General features: G+C 35.5%; 1 protein-coding gene across 8 annotated transcripts in view; it reads right to left on the bottom strand.

Moving 5' to 3' along the window:
• The window catches only part of LOC138741438 (polyadenylate-binding protein 4-like), a 65184-nt gene that overhangs the window by 35931 nt on the left and 16057 nt on the right, over window positions 1–13196 (bottom strand). For 4 of the 8 annotated variants that reach the window (XR_011343497.1, XM_069895536.1, XM_069895540.1 and 1 more), the window contains 4 exons: window positions 6142–6335; window positions 4733–4848; window positions 2201–2340; window positions 21–115 (listed from right to left, as the gene is read on the bottom strand). Coding sequence is in view for 6 of the 8 variants with exons in the window: in XM_069895536.1 (XP_069751637.1) it covers window positions 21–115; window positions 2201–2340; window positions 4733–4848; window positions 6142–6335 (545 nt within the window). In the remaining 2 variants the exon portion in view is untranslated. Of the gene's footprint in view, window positions 1–20; window positions 116–2200; window positions 2341–4732; window positions 4953–6141; window positions 6336–10957; window positions 11040–13196 lie in introns of those variants that run through there. The other 4 variants (XM_069895538.1, XM_069895537.1, XM_069895541.1 and 1 more) reach the window with 4 other exon arrangements.

The following is a 13196-nucleotide window of genomic DNA, read 5'->3' as shown; positions in this document are numbered from 1 at the left end:
CTTCAAACCACCATACACACCTTGGAGGCATCTTCATGTTTTTCATAGCTAACAAAGCCAAAACCCTTGCACTTTCCGTTTGCATCTGTCATGACTTTGACACTGAGGGTTTTGCCTAAGAGGGCAAAGAGAAACAGAGAAAGGATAGTTGAACATTTGCAGATATAAAATTAAGCGCCAAGTAGAAGTAGCTTTCCTAAAGAGAAGCATACAAGTGCTTCCTTAAGGGCCAGGAAGAAATTTGTGTTGCTTTCTGTATTCTGGATCCTATTTTGCAGTAAATATTTATTTTGTGCTGTGGGAGTACACAAGGTGCCTATTCTTTCTAAAGGATAAATTTTTGGGGGACTTTCAAAAAAGTAACACAAAATTCTAAAATCAGAACTGAAATGGAATGTTTCCCTGAGCAACCTCATGCATGTCAAATTTAAACAGGACCTATTCAGTTCAGTAAAAGAAACTAATTGAAAATATATTTTTCCTTATGATGGGCATAATTTTCATGATTTCATGAGAAACAGGAGAAGACTATTTGACACATTGTACATACTTTGTCATTCAATAATGTAATTGCTGATCTTTCACCCAAGCACCATTTTCCCACACATCTCAATTTTTTAAATACCTAAAAAATTATCATTCTCTGTTATGAACAAAATTGCTGTTTTGGTGGCGATAATAAGTCACTGTTAGAATTTTCTAAGATAACTGAAAATCTGCATTTATTTAAATTATATTAAAATGCCTTCAATAATACTGAAATTCTTTTATGTATTATTCCAGTAAGGATATGAACAGTAAAAGAGGAGATTATGCTGAAATTCAATCAAATTTCTCTCCTCAATCCTGCAACTATTTTAAAATAAAAATACAATAATTATTTACAATTGTTAATATAGGTTGTACCTCTTTAATCCGGCGAAGTTGGGACCTGGCTATTGCAGGACCATAGAAAACACCGGAAAACAAACTGACCCCTAAGGGAACCCCCTATATAAACTTATCAAAGGTAGAACAAAGCTTAAAACAGAAAATAATACTGTGGGGCATCATGGTGAGCGTAGCCGTTAGCACTATGCCTTTACAGCACCAGCGAAATGGACATTAGGACAAACACCTTCGGGACTTGAACCCTGATCCCAATCACTGGCGCTGTAAAGGTCAAATCTGCTGCTGTATTACAATCTCCTTACAGACAACACAGGACTCGAACCCCAGTCCCAATTGTGGTAGAGATCCAAGACATGTATATATTTTGCAAAGTATCAATAGAGGAGATTGTAGAATCTTCCCCACCACCACCCCACCCCCACTGCCCAAGGTAAGGGATATAGAACCATAGAAAATGACAGCACTGGCCATTCAACCCTTCTAGTCTGTGCTGAAACATCATTCTGCTAGTCCCACTGACCTGTACCCATTCTATAACCCTCCAGACCACTCCCATCTATGTATCTATCAAATTTATTAATACAACTTAAGAGTGAGCCTGCATTTACCACATCAAATGGCAGCTCCCTAATATTCCCCCTAAACCTTTTACCCTAAAGTCATGTCCTCTCATATTTATCTCTTCTATCCAAGTGGAAAGAGCCTACTTACATTTACTTTATCTATACCCCTCATAATTTTGTAAACCTCTATCAAATCTCCCCTCATTCTTCTACACTCCAAGGAATAATCTTTCCCTGTAACTCAACTCCTGAAGACCTGGCAACATCCCAGTAAATCTTCTATCAAAAGCAAGAACACATTGAAGAACAGGTTTCAGTAGAGAGGAAGAGTTTTAAAGGAGAATTGTGGGGAATTTTTTTTAACCACAGGAAGTGGCTGATAACTGGATGTTGCTGCCAGAGGAGGTGATGGGATCAGATACAATCACTGCATTTAGACAGGTAATTGAATAGACAAGGCACAGAAGGATAGGAACCTAATGCAGGCAAATGGGATATTGGTAGATAGACAAAAAAGACAGCATGGACATAGTGGTCTAAAGGGCCTGATCCTGAGTTGTACAATTTCATTATTCTAAAAATTTAAATTAAATAAAATTAGCACGTAAGAATGCTCAAGCACGATATTAAAGTTTTTAAATGTAAAGGAAACAAGGAAACAATACCCACATTGTTGAATGTGATAGTATCCTTCCTATGGGACAAAAAAACCTACCCAAGCCACATTTGCAACAAATTCCACTCACCAAATTTATCAAACATTTCTTTGAGTCGTTCATCATCCATATCATCTCCAAAGTTCTTTATGTAAACATTGGTAAATTCTTTTGCCTTTGCCCCAAGTTCAGCCTCTCTTTCTTTACGAGACTTAAAACGACCAACAAATCTAAATTAAAGTTGAGCATTAGTAATAGTTCAAAAATTACCAAGTTCAATGATCCACTGAAAATCAGTAATTTTTTTTTCCTTGAAAATAACTGTAATATTTAACTCTGTAGGATCTAGTTTACAACATTTTATGGGTTAGGTCTCATCTTAACCTCTCAGTAAATGCCTCTTGTTCTTTCTCGACTATAATGTAATATTTCTCCATCCTTTATGTAATCTATGAACTTAGTAATAGATGCTCAATATGAAACATAACAGCGAAAAAAAATTTTTCAATAGAGGAACAAAATCGGCACATACTGTCGGTTGCTTCCTGTTGGTGCCTTAGAGCAGCAGGTTTAGTTTAAAACTATCAATGGATTGCACATACTCAGTGGCCTTATTAAACTAATTATTTGGAGATGTGGGCAAAACAAGAATTCCTACCTCAAAAGTAAAGTGTTCAGGCTTCCCAGCATATTTGATTGGACGAGTGCATCACATGCAGTTATTATTGATATTTATGGTCCAAAAGGTAAGCTGATTGTGCAAGGTTAAATCATTTTTTTTGGTTAAAATTATGATGCTCAACCTGAAATTGACTTTTCTTTATTCTTCGGGTATCATGAAGCAGTATTAAATAAGAACAGCTAGTATTAAATAAGAACAGTAATATACCATGGGGCTGAATATTTCTAGGTAAGAGATTTCACCTGTTGTTATACTTCATTAGCCCACTTTATCTTGAAACAATTTAACATAAGAATCGCTAAATCCCAGACAAAAGAATCACATCTCATGCTACCCCAATTCTGTTAATGAATCTTACCTCTCTTACCTAAAATAAAACATTCTAAATTTTATCACAAGGCAGAACTTCATCCAAAACCATACATTCATATAGGTAGATGCAGCAACCCTGGACTTAATTAGATCTATCTTGATGAGATTACTTTGAAAGAAGCATGTACTTCAGTAAAATTTCAATACTTGCGTCTGTAATGTGATTGTAGTGCAATACACAAAAGTGCTGGAGAAACACAGCAGGTCATGCAGCATCTATAGGAAGTAAAAAGTAACCATAGTTTGGGGCCAAAGCAAAAATAGGCAGGTGCCGAAATAAAAAGGTAGTGAGAGGAGAGGCGAGAAGAAAGGGCAAGGAGAGGCTAACAGGTAAGATGTCATAGGTGGATATAGGAAGGAGGGTAGGAGAAAAAAAACAAAGATGAAAGAGCTCTGTGAATGGAAAGGAAGGGGTGGGGAGCTGGAGGAAAGGTGACTGAGGGAGTCTCGGGGAGGAGTTTATCGGAAACCGAAGATGCCAATGCTAATGCCACCTTTTTGGAGAATGCCCAGACAGGGACCAGAAATCTTGTTTATGCACTGGAGGATTGAGAGCCAAAGCGTCAAAAGTGGCATTCCAACCTACAAGGTCAAAAAACACTAACTTCTAATTTTATGCCTTGAATGGCAAAAATAAGGCAATAGATCCACAATGCACCAAGCAAAAGGAGAGTATATTAAGGTATTTTTAACTCAAATAAAGCAAAGGAAAAGTGAAATTAAAAAATAAAAATGTAGGGAATGGAAGAAAATGGCAACCAAAAACATCAAATTACCCAAATTTAACAGCACCTAAAAGCCTGAATTCACCCAAGATTGTCTGATCTCAGAAGCTAAGCAGGCTCAGGACTGGTCGGTACTTGGAGGGGAGACCGGGTGTTAAGGGTTTCTGTGAGGGGCGCTGGACAAAGTGATGACTCTATGTCTGCCTTATGGTAGACAAAAATTAAAAGAATTTCATGTAGGTTACATTCTAAATGTAGTACAGGTGCTTATCTTTCTATCAAAAATTCCGAAAACTGAAAACCGAACATTTTTTTTTACTACATGTACAGTATATTTTCAGGTGCTTAACTTAGTTTGAGACAGTTTAAGTTCGAAGTTTTACTTAAAGATACTGGGATTGTCCTCCAGCAGAATTTCAACAACCCCACTGAAAGGGTATTTGACAAGGGAGTGGCTCAGGCAGGGAGAGAGTGGGGTGGGCGAGCAGGGCAGCACAACTCAGGCGGGCGAGCGAGGCAAGAGTTGTCTATCTTTATCTCACTTAATTTACCACCTCCCCCAGCAATTACTTAAAAGAATCATCGTTTTAATGTTATTCTATTATCTGAAAAATTCCAAAATCCGCAAAGTCTGGTCTGGTCCCAAGGATTTCAGATAAAAGATTAAGCACCTGTATTGCATGACAATAATTAATCCTTTGCCTTTAACATGTTAAAATACAAAATGGATCAATTAATTTCCAATTTTGGAAACAAAAACATTATTTAATTTCTTTGTGCAAAATATCAATGTGTAAAAAGTTTAAAACCTGATTTAAACATGTTCAAATTTTGAATACTCACACTTTCCGATCATTTAGTAGCATGCCATTCATTTTCTCAATTGCTCTATCTGCAGCATCCTGAGTTTCAAAGTGAACAAAAGCATATCCTTTGGAGCCATTTTCATCACATACCACCTTAAAAGACACAACATCAATGTTTCTGGGCAGTCTGAATTTGCAATACCGGTATATTTTCATGTGGTTTCGATGAGAATTAAATGGTTCTACTGTGGGTATGTCTATAAAAACAAAGGCCAATTGGAAAAGCGTTAAAATACTGACAAAGGCCTAAATGCTTGACTTTGCCTCCAGTAACTGGTACTATACACACAACACTGAGGCAGGATACCTTGTAGTATGCTCCGATTGCAAATTTGACAATTCCATGAATAAGTCTAATAAAAAAACAAATACCAAGGATGACTGAAGCACATGTAAGAATTGTAATTACCAGATAGAGTGGCCATTTTTTTTTCCTTAGATTAGATGGGGTTCCATTTTGAGGAGATGAGAACATATTTGTTAATTGTGGTGTAATGCAGTATGTTATATCATATGATGTCATAGTGATTTTTTTTCCTTCTTGATTATATACTCTTACATAATAAAAAGCCCCAATAGCTCAGTGGTTAGAGCACTGGTCTTGTAAACCAGTTACTCGCTGTGAGGGGCACTGGACAAATTGGAACTCTGTCTTCCTTATGGTGGACAAAGTTAAAGAATTTCATGTTACATTCTAAATGTAGCAATACGTGACAATAATGGAACCTTTATACCTTTACTTTTATTCTCCTCGTGTATTGTTTACCTATGATTAATAAAAAGACTGAAAAAAGAAAGAATTGTAATTCAAACAAAACTTTAGTGAGCAAAGAGGCAAAAGGAGAGTGTTAACCAAAGACATTAATCAAGTGAAATTCAAAATTAAAGAGTGGGTATTTAATGTCAAATCACAAAAATTGATTATTTTATGAAACAATTCACAATCTGAAGAAAAAAATTCCATGTGTACAATTACTTGCTTCAGTCTTCAAAAACGTATATCTCCTTTCATAAACATGACAGATTCTGATGAAGTTAATGGAGGAATGGTACAATTTGGTTAAAAAAAAAGTTTGAAACTTCATGATTCTTTAGTTACTTCTTTTGGCAATTTTTATTTAAGAACTGCTAACTGTTCCACAAAAACTGGCTACATAAATAATTGATAATTCTTTGACCTGATGTTTTGGTATTACTGTTCATTTAGCAAGTACTACAATACAGTGTCTTGGTGTTTCTAGGGTAAAACTCTCTGAGACTCCTGTCACTTTTTTAACAATGTGACTCATCTCCAAAACATGGAAACCAACAAGGGTATTGCATCAGGAATGGATAGAACAGCAAAATTCAAGATTAGATTTTACTCTGCCATTCTTGCAGACTCACCTTACAAGACAAGATGTTTCCAAATGCAGAGAAGGTGTCATATAGAGCCTTGTTGTCAATGGATTTGTCCAGGTTTTTGATGAATACATTGCCAACTCCTGATTTTCTCAATGATGGATCACGCTGTGACCACATGATGCGAATTGGTCTCCCCTTGATAACATCAAAGTTCATGGTATCCAAAGCACGTTCAGCTACAAAAGGAAGAGCATCTCAATAGTTTTCCAACCAAAACTACAGTTGCAGGGTCTTTCTTAAAATAGAAACTGGTCAGACTCCTTAATAAAATTCTGTTCTGCTCCCTCCACAACAAACTCCTTTCTCTTGATGGAATGATCCTGCCCCGTAAACACATTCAAAGCATCTTACTGGTATGCAGATATTATAGTATTTCAATAGTGAATGGAAGACTGTCCTTCGTAGTAAATGTGGACAATATCAACAAACTCACTGTTTAAGGGACAAAAAAAAGTAAATGTTGTTCACAATGTGTGCAACAGAGAAGTTACATAGATCTGACTTTGAGTTTCCAGGATTATTAACGACTGGTTGATACTGTAGTTCACTTTTGAAAATTGGTAGTGTCTACATAATCAAATGGCAGACTATTAACACACGACAAAATAAGATAAAACAGTATTTTATCTTTTTTACTGTACAGAATTGCTTGACAAAGCTAGTGCAGATCTGGTAAGCAGAAAGGATAGGCTTGTTTACTGCCATGAGAATTCAATGAATCCCATTCTTGATTCCCAACAACTCTTATTCTTGAAAGCATACGAATATCTGAAGCAGAAACTGAATTTTTGTTTAGACAAAAACTGATAATTATGGTGAGCAATAAAGTCCAATCCATGTTTCTTAATTGTAACATGGACAGACCACTTGACTTGTCAAAATAGAGCCTCTCCCCGACTTGGTACATTCGACCAAAAAAAAAAAATAACAGCTGCGTACGTACGATAGTGACTGTCTCAGTTGTCATTCGGTAAGATCGCCAAAAAGATTGTGAGCAAGAGAAAAATCCCATCCCCGTTGACAGATCTGGCAAGAAGCCGAAGAAGGTGCTCGATTTGGAATTGAAAATGATGATCTTCCAGACTGGCAACTGCATGGTGTAGGAGGCAGTGTTAGGTGATCTGATCAATTTTAAACATTTCTCAAAGTGGCTTAAACTTGGTCCCTTCAATATTTAACATCATTGCTTTTAAAAATGATGACAACCAGAGGAGCTAAAGTTGCTAAAAATGGTAAAGAGATAGCACCTCTGCCTGCAGACTTCATTTCAAACATGTTGAAATAGCAAGCACGGGAGATAACACAAGAAATAACTACAGCAGTGAAATAGTCAATGAGAGATGATTCTAAGCTTGAAAAAGTCCTACATTCAATTTCAGCAATTGAGGATTATTTGGAAACTGCCGAGGTTAGTTTGGTAAACTAGAAACTCAATGCATTGTCTGCCAGCAACTTCAAGTTAGCCTCGAAAGTGGTTGATTTGGAGAGCAGGAGCTATGCCAAAACGTTCTGATCTTGGGCTTAAAGCAATGGTTCTTAGCCTTTTTTGCCCTAGGCCCCACTTTAATTTTTTTTTTTAAAAACATACACCCCATCATTAGTAGAAAAAAGTTATATATTCAATATAAGTTTTAATTAAATCATTTACTGCAGTATGTCAAACATCTCAAACACACATTCAACAATTTTCACCACTTCAGTGGGACCCTTACCCCTGTCGCTGCTGCAGATTTTTTTGATTCGAGGGACTAATTTTATTAGTTTCAACCTTAATCTCCACGTTTTGTCATTTCCAGTTGGTTTCTCTTAGCTGGTAGCAAATTACTAAGAGCACTGAAGCCACATTCTACTAAATAAGACAATGGAAAATGTATCAATAGTTCCCTTGCTAAAGTCGTCACGTTTGGGTATTTCCTTTTCATTTCGATAGACAGACACATCATGGTTCCTTTCTCTTTGAACAGAGTTTTCATCCATCATGTTGCAACTCAGATAACTTCAGCAAAGTCCACCAGCAATGGTTGAGTTAATCAAGAGGAAAATCCATTGCTTTGAAATCACAAAATCTATCATTGAAGTCAGTAACCAACAAACCAACATTTTCAAATGGTCATCAATGATGTTTATTACCTAAAAACCAGACTGGACGAGATTAGAATTAGATAAAATAGGGGAAAAGATACCTGAACACATATTATATAAATGGGACGAAAAATTGGTACAACATAGAACTTCTCCAGTATTACATCATCTCCTCAATATTTGGAAGAAGATTCATGTAGAAAGAAATAAAACAAATTATCAATTACCAAAACTAATATTGACGCAAAATAAGATACTCCCTTTTACAATAGACAACCTTGCCTTTAGAAAATGGGAAAAAAAAGGGATTAAAAGAATAGAAAATTGTTTTTCAGGAAGTAGATTCTTATCCTTTGAACAAATGAGAGATAAGTACAATATAACTGGAGATATAGCGCTGGCATATTACCAACTGAGATCCTACTTGAAAGATAAATTAGGAAGCAATTTGAGTTTACCAGAGGGAAGTAACCTTGAATATGTGATTACAGATACAATGTTAATCAAAAGATTTATAACAAATATGTATATTAAACTGCAAGAAAAGGAGAATGAGGAAACAAATGGTAAAACTAAACAAAAATGGGAACAAGATTTAAATATAAAGATAAAAAAGGAAACATAGGAGAAATTATGTTCTGGAACGATGAGAAATACAATAAATACGAGGCCACGTATGATACAATATAATTGGTTACACAGACTATACATTACACCGCAAAAGTTAAATAAATGGGACCCAACAGTATCTGATAGATGTTTTCGATGTAAAAAAGAAAGGGGAACAACAATTCATGCAATCTGGACATGTGAGAGAGTAGAAAAATTTTGGGATGATCTCAATCAGATATTAAATAAAATAACAGAAAACAATTTACCAAAGAATCCAGAGATTTTTCTCCTAAGCAACATAAAAAACAAAGAATTTGGAATTGATTTGGAGGATGCACAAAAAAGATTTGTTAAGATAGCCCTAGCCGTAGCAAAAAAATGTATTATGTCAACCTGGAAATTGGAAGATAATTTGAAAATACAACAATGGTATATAGAAATGAATAAATGTATTCCATTAGAAAAAATATCATATAGTTTAAGAAATAATATTGAAATATTCGAACAAGTATGGGAGCCTTACATTAAATACAATAGCGAAAACCTACCGGGGACAAACATTACCTAAGTTGATGGAAGGAGAAGGAAAGAAAAGAATGGACTCAGTAGAATTTCTGGTGTATTTTTGTTGAATGACAACATTGTCTGACTGGCTTAATGCAACCTAGATTGTATACCTAAAATGGATGAGGGGGGGGTGGGGGGGTGGCTTGGGAGGAGGGGGGGGGGGGGGAAAGAAAAAGTCACTGTATATGTGTGAAAAAGAAAAAGTGTATATCATGGCTAATGTGATTTATGGTGTGAAAAATAAAAAATTTAAAAAAAAAAAATGATGTTTATTACCTCACACTTATTCAACCAATAGAATTGACTTAAATTTCTTGCAGAAATATTCCTTTGGCATAATTCTAGTAGTGTCATGAATACAAATATTTTGTTTTTGCATCAACGAGCATCATATTTGCTACTTGGAGTTGCTTATTCAATGTACTTAGTTTCTCAAAAATGTCCATCAAGTAACTCACATATGCTTTGCCATCAGTTGTTAGCAAGAGCTTCATTTCAGGTTTGTCCTTCAAAAACTCGCTGAAGAGATCAAACAGTTCCATAAACCTTTTGAAGCAGTTTCCCTTTGACAACCACCTTACTTCAGTGTGAAGCAATAATCTCACTTGCTCTGCATTTTTATCAACACAAAAACTGCTTAAACAGATGTTCACATTTGGCATTAGCTTTGATAGCATTGATACACGATCACAGAATGCAAAATCTAATGTAGAACAGGGGAAACTTTCTTGGCAACTAAGTTTTCTTGGTGGATAATACAATGCACAACCAACATGTTTGGTTAATAACATCCTGTTTTTATTACCCATCACTGCAGGTGCACCATCTGCAGCACAAGATACAATGTTTCCTTTTGATATTTCATTTTCATCCAAATAATTTTTGAGCTTGCTGTAGATTCAACTGCAGTCGTGGTTGTTTCTAATGATTCACAAAACAACATCTCTTCTTGAAACCCTTCCTGATCAATGTATCCCACGTATGCCAATAACAGAGCTTCACTGTCCCGTACGGTAGGTAGATTCATCCAGTTTTATTGAGAACTTTCGGGATTTCAACTTCTCAATAAGCTGGTTTTCAACATCTTGACCCATGTCATCTATTCTGTTGCAGAAAGTACTATTAATCAATGGCATTGCTCAGATATCTTTGTCATCCTTTTGCTGAACTGTTTTGAGAAACAATGATATGTGGGTTTAATCAGTTCCTCCCCAATCGTATGATTCTTCCCAAGTTTTGCTATCAGCAGAGAAATTTCATAGCTAGCTTCAAGGGTACATTTCAGAGTTGTAGTTTGCGGAGTGAATAATGAAGTGATTTTTGATCTATTTTCAAACTTCTCTTTCAGTGATATAAAATATTCCAATTTCGAATTGACATGTTCGGAGGTTTTTCCCATAAATGAGCTTCAAGATGACCTGATCTCATCGATTCATTTGTCAAAGTCTGTTGACATAATAGGCAAAAAAATGCATGTTCATCGTGTATAGCAGGTATAAACCCCAAACTTCAAGAACTCCACTGAATATTGACAAACCTTTTGCTTGCTTGGTCTGCTCATTTTGAATATACAACAGAGCGAGGTCCCTGAAATAGATTATTTCAACAGCGCAAGCACCCTGAAACAGATTAATCAATATTTTATTATGCCTTAGAATTGAAACATGTAATAAAAGCAATGATCGAATCAAAGGAAGAATACTGACCCTAAAAAAAACTGAAAACACTAGCGCAGTCACCGACATTTTTTCTCGCAGAGAGAGCATCAAAACTGCTCTACCCTCGTGCTTTACTTACTGAGCTCCTTATTTTTTTTTCACGATTTTGGTGTCCCCCTCAGGCTAGTGCCTGGGGCGGACCCCATACCCCCCATCAATGCACTAGTGCGCAAAGATACATATAGATACAATTCTCACTCACTACTGAACTGAAAAAGTAAAGGGTTATGGACGGAGACATGATAGTTGAGATAATTTGGAATCCTCATCACCAATGAAATAATTTGGAATGGATGATAATAAGACAGGTCAGAAAAATAATTATAATGTTAACCAGGATAACAACAGTTAAAATAAGAGAAACACTGGAAGAGCAAAAACATAATGAAAATGAAAAAAACCAAGTGATTTTACTTGGAAATTACAATTGTTTTGTACGGACAGTGTTGCCAAGGCACATCTTTCACACCAACATAATGAGTTTATTTTTCAAACCAACTTTTTAATGATTTCCCAAAATATTCCTAGGCCCCACCAAAATATTCCCATGCCCCACCTTGAGAATTTATGGCTTAAAGGAAGATATTGAGAAAGGCAAGTTAACGGATTTTTTTCTCAAATTAACTTGTTTGTTTTGAAGAGGGTTTTTTGTTGAGCTACTAAACTTGAGCTCAACACAGCACACTCTGGTTCCCAAGCCAACCTCAGAACATCATTCACGTTCTGTAATTCTTCACTTTCGTTACTATTAAGAAAAGAATCCTGTTATTCGTGAAAATCGTCAGAATAGAACTTTGAACTATAGGATCAATAAAGATTTCTGCTTTGACGTTATGGAGATGCGGAAAGAATATAGAGATGTTATGGCTGAGTTATATAAGAAAGGATTTAGACCTGCTTTGTTGTATTCAGTCTGACTGCCATAAGGCAGATGGCCATAAGAAATTTTTGAATTTGGTGGATGAAGCTTGCAAAGTTTTGGCTGACTCTGTCTCAACTTCAAATGTGATATGAACTAATAGTCAATCTCAAGTTGCTCTCATCTTGAAAAGTTTTTTTTTGCTGGGTGGGTGGGCGGGGGGGGAGTCTGACTGTTCTTTTCTGGTGTTAATTGAAGGGTTAATTGACTTAATAATTACATTTTTAAAATTCTATTTGGTTTTTTTTCTTTGATGTTAAAGATTTAAATAAATTCTATTAATCTTACTTTATTAACATTGACAGTATTCACCTATTTCAATAATTAATTAATACTGCAAATAATATTCTGTGTAGTTCATTATTTCACCATGGAAGGTAGGCTTGTGTGGTTAGTTATTATATGACCATGGGAAAATATGGTCAGCACTGAAATACCAAAATGTGTTTAAAAAGAATGAACACAGCTGCAGATTTACTTAGAACAGCAGGTTTAGAAGAAGAACAATCTAGGACGAGACAACAATTCAAGTTTTTCCCCCTCCCATCAAAAGGTTTGGAAATTTTTAAAATCAAACAAGTTTTAGTGTTCATGTTACTGAGCTTGGAAAGTTAAATATGGATTTTTATAGTTTAAGGAACATTCTTTTTTATTTACTAATGATTTGTATTATTCTGAAGGTTTAAGATATAAAAGTTTTGATTATGTTAAAGCATCTGTGTATTTTTTTCCATTTTAGCTGATATTGGGAATGGGACATGTTTCTACTGCGCATGTGCATATATTGTCTATCTTTACAGCTAACTTTGTATTTTTCTCTTTAGTTCCTTTCAACAGAATTCTTTTGTTGCTTGGAAAAAAATTATTTTTTTTACTACAAGGATCTATATTAAAATTTACAGTAGAAGTGTGAGGGTTCAAATGTATTTTTTCAGCTGGTGTAAATTTGTCTTGCAACCTTCAGAGTTGGGAAGCTTGGGTGGGAGGGCTTTTTTGTGGATTTGCAAGGTTGTATTTGTTTCATGGTTTACATATTCTCTGTTACAACGTGGTTTCAAAGTGATGGCTCTTGGAATGGTGAAAGATAGTTGGATAATTTTCATAGAATTAATTGACATTCAGACTCATAATTAACCTGA

This window comes from Narcine bancroftii, chromosome 8 (assembly GCF_036971445.1).
Source record: "Narcine bancroftii isolate sNarBan1 chromosome 8, sNarBan1.hap1, whole genome shotgun sequence".
Classification (NCBI taxonomy): domain Eukaryota; kingdom Metazoa; phylum Chordata; class Chondrichthyes; order Torpediniformes; family Narcinidae; genus Narcine; species Narcine bancroftii.
Note: the sequence above shows the minus strand (reverse complement) of the source record. Positions and strands in the feature narration are given on the sequence as shown.